Source organism: Centruroides sculpturatus, unplaced genomic scaffold (genome assembly GCF_000671375.1).
Source record: "Centruroides sculpturatus isolate CEXI.00-Female unplaced genomic scaffold, Cexi_2.0 scaffold254, whole genome shotgun sequence".
NCBI lineage: Eukaryota > Metazoa > Arthropoda > Arachnida > Scorpiones > Buthidae > Centruroides > Centruroides sculpturatus.
This window is the reverse complement of record NW_019384488.1, coordinates 415,022-423,093: the sequence shown is the minus strand read 5'-3', so window position 1 is coordinate 423,093 and position 8,072 is coordinate 415,022. Positions and strand designations below refer to the sequence as shown.

At 29.5% G+C, this 8,072-nt stretch overlaps 1 protein-coding gene across 2 annotated transcripts; it reads right to left on the bottom strand.

Moving 5' to 3' along the window:
- Positions 1-5,447: 5,447 nt before the first annotated feature.
- LOC111621669 (membrane-associated protein Hem-like) lies at positions 5,448-7,148 on the bottom strand. 2 transcript variants are annotated; one of them, XM_023363871.1, is made up of 4 exons: positions 6,242-7,148; positions 6,068-6,178; positions 5,878-5,960; positions 5,448-5,693 (listed from the first exon to the last, which is right to left on the bottom strand). In XM_023363871.1, exons 1-4 carry the CDS (start codon positions 6,312-6,314, stop codon positions 5,496-5,498), a joined length of 465 nt encoding a protein of 154 aa, XP_023219639.1. In that variant the 5' UTR covers positions 6,315-7,148; the 3' UTR covers positions 5,448-5,495. The 2 variants fall into 2 exon arrangements, with proteins under 2 accessions (XP_023219639.1, XP_023219638.1); XM_023363870.1 differs by having other exon boundaries at positions 5,878-5,990; positions 6,242-6,510.
- Positions 7,149-8,072: the final 924 nt, after the last annotated feature.

Sequence of the window (8,072 nt, the reverse complement as noted above, 5' to 3'; positions counted from 1 at the left end):
ATAATATGCAAGAATTTAGTAAAATTTAAAAATATTTTGAAATCATTTTTGTATAATTGTTGGAAATATATAATGATTTCATAAGTAGTATGAATATGATGATGATGATCATCATCATAATTTTCTATGTACTCTCTATATTAAAAAATTTTATTAATATTTGTTAGGTTTTGATTTTTAATTCTGGTGAATTTAATAATAATTTTTAGAAAAACTAAATTAAAAATTTTAATGAAATAATAATAATTTTTAGAAAAACTAAATTAAAAATTTTAATGAAATAATAATAATCAGATAATACTAATCAATTTAATCATAGAAGTATAGCTCCCAAAATTAGCCACAACTGGTATTCTGTGAAAATTTTTGAAAGAAACCCAAAGAACAATAAGTGTAAATATCAAAGTTAGAACCTCTTTAAATTGATTATATGAGTTTTTCATTGTTATAATAAATAAACATATACATAATGTAGTAAAAATATATATTCATAAGCAAAATTATATATGAGCATAACAATGGGTTATTTCATTTAAAATAAAATTTTTTAAAAATCAAAAATGTATCTACAGTAGACCCCCTATAACGCAGGTTCCTATAACACAGATTCCTATAATGCGGCGAAAAAATTGCAACAGTATTCGTATAAAGACGCTAAAAGGGGCACATAAAATGCAGTAAAATGTCATTGCCGACTCATGTCATGACAGAATTGGTCGAATCTGGACCAATAGATGCGCAGCCGAACTACTTACACACTACGGAGAGTTTAAACAGGTAAGTTGAGTTTACTATCATCTGTACAGTATGTAAATTAGGTACCATAAGTCTAATACAGCACTGTAATTTTATACATTTCTTGTGAAAGAAACATTTCTTATTCAATGGCCATAAAAATTATTTCTATTAATGATGTCCCCAAAGTTTAATGAATTTTTCACAGAAAAATAACTTATCAGAAATCGCGGCCACCGTTTGGTGCGCTGCTCTGCGACGAAAACAAGCTTAAGCAATGGCGATGTCGAACAGTGCACACTCGGTAAGTAATCCTACAATTTTTTGTTTATAGCATAGTTTATACAAATTATTCCCAAAAAATTATGTGTTTTGGAAATGTTGAGTCGAATTAGTCAAGAATCGATTAATTTTATGGATGAAAACCTTTCAAACAGCCGTAATCCGTAAACTGCACATGTGCCAGGCTGTGATTGGCTCATGTATTTAAGGATTCCTACAACGTGGAACATATCTACCGCGTTATAGGGGGGTCTACTGTATAACTCTCCATACTTAGTTTAAATTATTTTAACTTAGATATAGTGGGATGTTGGACAGGTTTCTAAAGGCAATTATCACGCCACTTTTAAATGCAAATTAAGACTTGATGTTAATTGCATTTCTTATGTAAATGAATATTATTAATTTAAATAAATATTATTGTAACTTACTGCTATTTTAAGGAACAACCTGTTGTTTTATTTAATTTACAAAAAACAGACAAAAAGAATTAGGTTAAGTGGCAAGCAACATGACAATAGATTATTTACAAACACAACTTTAAATCACATAATTTTTTCCATGGAAATTTAATTATAGGTTCAAGTGTGCCATGAGATAAAGGTAGAAAAACACTAGTCTAGACCCTGAGCAATCCTTAGTTCTAAGTTATGCTGCTGTGATAAACAGGGTATACCACAGGTAACCATAGAAAATACATAATACCATAGAAAATACCAAAAGATGAGTCTGGCTATCGGAGCCAGACTCATCTTTTGGTATTTTCTGGTCATACTGTCTCCGATAGAACAATGTGTACTGATATTGGGGAGTCAATATTAAAAATTGTTCTTTTTCGTGTTACATAGGTAAGCAAAACTTGCACTTAATTAAAAAGGATGACAATGGCAGTGAGAAAAATATTAAAGTATTTATGTGCTTGCTTGCCTTAATATGCCTGTTTAAACTTTATCTATGACTACAGAGAAACCTCGGTTAGTTAACTACCAAATCATTTAACAAACTTTTATTTTGCAAAAATTTTGTCTTGGATAACAGACAAAATTTAGATAATGAATGTAATGGTTTTTTGTGTCAAATTTCAGTTGCTGTTAGGGTGTGCGCAAGGTAAGCATTGCTTTTCCAAGTGTTTGTGTTAAATTTCTTTTTACAGTTTTGTGATTTATATATTTAATCAATATGGCACCCAAGAAAGAGAAATGTGATAGTGGCATAGAAAATGTTTTAGCATAGCATTAAAGAAAGAAATTGCAAAACATGAATGTCATTCTCATGTTTCTGACATTGCTAAAGAATATAATGTGGCAAAATCTCTACAATTATTAAAAACAAAGAAGCATTTAAGACTGCTGAAGTGGCTAAAGGAGTGATTGTGATATCAAAACAAAAATCTAAAGTTTTAGAGGAAGTTGAAAAACTGCTGCTAATATGGATCAATGAAAAGCAACTTGCTGGACAGTCTAGTGAAGCTATAATTTGTGAAAAGGCTAAAAATTTACACAGTGACTTGTTGACCCAGACATCCAGTACAAGTGCAGGTGGCAGAACTTTAAAGCAAGCCAAGGGTGGTTTGATAGGTTTTGTCGACGAAGTGACATTCACAGTGTTATAAAGCATGGGAGGCTTCAAGTTCAGATGAAAAAGCATTTGTGGATGAATTCAGAGAGTTTGTAAAAAGTGAAGGATACATCTCAAATCAAGTGTTTAATTGCAATGAGACCAGTCTTTTTTGAAAAAAAAAAATGCATAGATGAATGTACATAACCCAAGAAGAGAAAGCACTACCCAGACACAAGCCCATAAAGGACAGGCTCACTCTTTTTATTTTGTGCAATGCAAGTGGAGACCTCAAAATCAAGCCACTCTACAATGCCGAAAATCCCCATGCCTTTAAGAGCAATAATGTGATAAAGTCCAAACTGCCTGTACAATGGAAGGCAAATAGCAAGGCATATGTAACTCAGACTTTATTCATGAATTGGCTCACAGAAGTGTTTGCTCCAACTGTCAAAAATTATCTTCAGCAAATGTTTCTTCCTCTTAGATGTCTTCTCTTAATGGATAATGCTCCAGCACACCCACCAAATTTACAGGAAGTCCAGGATAGTGAGCATGATTTCATCAAGGCCAAATTCCTTCCACCCAACACAACTCCATTACTGCAATCAAAGGATCAGCAAGTAATTTCCAATTTTAAAAAGCTGTATACAAAGGCACTGTTCACCAGATGTTTCCATGTTACCAATGATACCGACTTAACTCTTAGAGCATTCTAAAAGGTGCATTGTATCAACCTTATTGACAAAACCTGGAGGAAACTTTGGCCAACTTGTGTCCCAGAGCAAAACTTTGAGGAATTTGAAGCAGAGAGCTCTCCTGATGTAGTGCATGAAATTGTGTTCATTGGCAAGAGTTTGGGATTTAGAGGTACATGATGCAGACATGGAAGAGTTGATAAAGGACCATTAAAATGAACTAATCACAGAAGATCTGGTTGCCTTGCAGGAAGAGCATTTGTCAGAGCATTTCTTCCCTAACCTTCTCTTCGAAGGTTAGGGAAGAAATCACCAGAGCTGAGATCAAGGAACTTTGCAGCAAATGAAATGATGTGCAGGAATTTATCAAGAAGCACCACCATCCTAACGAAGTTGTGACTAACAGGGTCGTTAATTTAATGAACAACAATCCTATATTGCATTTTAGAAAAGCTTTGATTAATTTAAAAGAATAAGACATTCAACTTTAGATCACTTTCTTGTTCCTTATCAAGAGAGACCTCAACTCGAAGAATCTCCCAATGCACTACTACCTGATATTTAATCCTGAGGAGGATTTACTCTTCCAAGCATTAAGCTCCATACAAATGAAGGTATGTACAGTGCTGTTTTATTAAATAAAATTTACATTTTTCTTTTTGAAACCGTATCATGTTCTATTTCTATTGTTTATCTAACACAATGTAGTGCAACTTAACAATTGCTTGGCTTTCTTTCACCTTTATTCTAGTCAACTAGAATAAAGGTGAAAGAAAGCCAAGTGATCGTTAAGTTGCACTATATTGTGTTGGATAAGCAATAAAGTTTACATATTTGTTGCTGTAATGATAGCTACTATATTTTTATCAAAGAAAACTCATTTTAACAAATAAAATTACAAAAGGCTAGAATGGATAAATTGTATTTGCATTAATTGCTTTGTTTAATGAACAGAGTTGTGGAATGGATTAAGCTCTTTAACCAAGATTCCACTGTATATTTTAAACCATACACACTACATTCCATTTTATTTAAGCTTTGTGATATTGCAACAACTAGTTCAGTCACTGAGCAATTTGTACAGCAACTTTATGTAAAAAAAAAGTTCAATGCAATTCTTTCTAGGTGTCAACTCACATCGTGAGTGTACTGTATAGTTAATTGTCAACAGAATACAGACAAGCACACAAGCAATAGTTAAAACCAAAATGAGCACTTTACTACTGTTATATCAAGGATGATGAAATGCTGGTGTAACATTTCATAACTATTACTTAGGTTACTGTACTCAGCAAAAAATATTTTATATCCTACATAATACACTAATCTTATTAATTTCAAAAATTGTAAATTATATGCAATATATAAACTTAATTTTAACTGTTAATTATTACATAATATTAGAAATTTAATTTTAATTAAGAGCATATGTATAATATAAACATTCTGTAATCTTAAATTAAGAAAAGTTTTGCAAAGTAAATTTAACACTTTATTTAGGACAACTGACAAATACAAAAAGCAAATCTCATAAAAAATTTTTTATTTTCTCAATGTTTTATATAAAAAAAAATCAAACACCACAACTAAAAAAAAGAGAATTATTTTTTATATACTACAATGATAAAATAGGAAATTGTTTTTGCAACTTTTCATGTACAATAATCACATGTCAATTTATCATTTGTTGCAAATACCATATTTTGATTATTACTAAATTATTAAAAAAAAGTCAACAAAAATATTTTACACAATAGTAATTCAGTATCATTAATATTTAAAATGGATAAGAAAATAATAAACATTCTACTTCCATAAATAAAAATGATCTTTGGTAACACAAACTTTTAAAAAGTTCTAACAAAATCAGTTTATTTTTTTTATGTACAAGGAGTTTTGATGAATGACCCGAATAAAGTGAAATAAAATTTATACAAGGACTACAAGATAAATGCCATGTTTGCATTGGAAATTGCAGTTCCAAAAATTATCACCGATGATAAAATTATCCGGACAAAAATGGCAGTACAAAAATACAAATTATCGACTTAAATAAGCTACGGTACATGCCTGGAATAATTGTGGAACTCGACATTCTCTTATAGAAAAATGAGATATTGTAGCCAATGCAATTTTCAACCAATGTGGTAAGTAAACAGTTACCAAATGTATATATTTATATATTTATATATATAGGTATGTATATGTTTATACAAACATATTTTACACATTATCGGCACGATACACTGCATGATAGGCATTTCTCAGTAATGCATAAGGGAAACAAGATTCTAACAAGTCCATGGTCAAGAAGGGCGATTCTTTGACTATCAAGTCCAGCAGAAGATAAACGGATTCCCGATTACGTATTGCTTCTCTGTCACTCTCCTGCCCTAAACGCAGTAAACTGGATGAAGCCAACTGTAAGTAATTAATTTAAAACATATTTAAAAATGTAATCTTATTGGCAACTAAGAAAAATTTTGAATTGTTGTTAAATAATTTAAATCAATATTTAACAAACATATTAATGGATTATAAAATTAGTTACATTAATCATAAAATTTCTGTTTATTAAGACTTAATTAGAAACTGCAATGCTCACCGCAAGAAATTCTTTTAGTCTTTCTTCAATATCTCCATGCCCACAGATTGTAAACAGAGCTCCAGCAATGCCATTAATAGCTTCTGCCAAGCAATGAATATTATTGGCATGCCCTAATAAACCAATTATAAAAAAATTTACTTAAAACTAAAATCTTTACTTTTTTAACATTTGGAGCTATAATACCGACCTTCTAAAGAGGCTTTATAGTGAGAACCTTCGTTCCGAGCTAATTTCGGTAAAGAAACAGCCACAAATACCATCAGCAGACAAGCAATTTGATACTCGTCTTCACCTAAGTCTAAAAATTATTATTTAATTATTTTCTTTCTCCAAAAGAACAAAAATAGAAAAAATATCATACCACTTTTCTGTGATCTTAAAGATGATACTAATGCAGGATCCACTTTACAATTTAGTCCCGCTGCAGATGCCATTTCGCTTACAATCTATAAAATATAATTTGAGATTTTAAATCACAAAACCTTTTCAATACAATTTAAACATCTTACTTTTTTACTTTATTTATTTTATAGAATTACTTTCCTTTTAAGAGAACAAATTACAAGAAGAAATGAGAGGCAAATAATCATTAAACTTAAGTATGTTACTATATAACTGGATTGCTGTATATTAGATCTCTATGTAATATGTCTCTGTAATCCAACAAATGGTAAACGGACTCTCAGCAAATTTTCAGTTAGGATTGATTAAAAGAAAGGTGCTAAGGTTTTAACTTGGTTTTTTGTAAATTATTGTTCATAAACTGTTTATATCACTATATATTTTAACAGTAAGTAATATATGTTGTTTTTATACACCATTATTAATTCTACAAAATAGTCATTAAAAAGTTGTTTTTAGTAATGAGGTTATCCGGTGGTATTAAACACTTCAAGTGCTCTTTGAACTTGTACAATACCTCTACGATGTGTTGGTGTCCCATGCACAATTTTTTTATCTTTAAGAGTAAGTGTGTAAGAAAAAATTTTTTCTGTTAGTATATTTGTTGTCATGAACTGACTATTTTCGTTTTTATTATTTTTAAAAATTAGCACTGAGGAGGGGTTGGGATGTACTGAGCCAACCTGAAATGCATATGTCAATTTTGAGAATAAAATTGTAGTTCCTAACTGAAAATTTGGAGTGAGTCTGTCTACTGTTTGTTGGATTACAGAGACATATTACATATAGAATTAATTATGTTATCATAAAATGCTTAAAATAATGAAAGTAAAACAATATTTACAATTAGAATAAGACAAATTCTAAAACATACANACTGGGATGCTATAGATTCCAGGGCGTCTGATGGGGTTAGGAGGGTCCTTTCCATTACGTAAGAGGTAGTATCAGGTGTGTAAATTTTTTGTCTGAACAACATATAATAATTAAAACTAATTATTATATGTTGTTCAGTGAGATTGTTCGATCATATGTTGGATCAGTGAGAGTGCACTGTATATTTTTAAGTTTTGTAAAACTACCTTATTATTATTAAAATTCTATTTGTATATGTGAATGTTCATGGACATAATGTAGTTGTTATTGAATTTTTGTTAGAGAGGAAATTTTGTTAGTCATTCAGACACTAAAAATTACTGGATTTCAACAAATCAGAAATTCTATATTTTGAACTTTATATGTGCATAATTAAATAAAACAAATTGTACATGTTATAAACATTAATTTTTGAGAGTATCAATTTATTTTTGTTAAAATATCTTTCAGATATGACAATGAATGTAACTGCTTCAAATAATTTCAGTGATTAGCTTTCATGTAGAATATATACAAAATTTTCATGATATATTACAATACAATACAAGAAATTGTATGTTTACACCTACAAGTAGAGCATTTTCATACAAGTTACTCTTAAGCCTACTTAAAATGTGATAAGTATAATATGCAAGAATTTAGTAAAATTTAAAAATATTTTGAAATCATTTTTGTATAATTGTTGGAAATATATAATGATTTCATAAGTAGTATGAATATGATGATGATCATCATCATCATAATTTTCTATGTACTCTCTATATTAAAAAATTTTATTAATATTTGTTAGGTTTTGATTTTTAATTCTGGTGAATTAAATAATAATTTTTAGAAAAACTAAATTAAAAATTTTAATGAAATAATAATAATTTTTAGAAAAACTAAATTAAAAATTTTAATGAAATAATAATAAT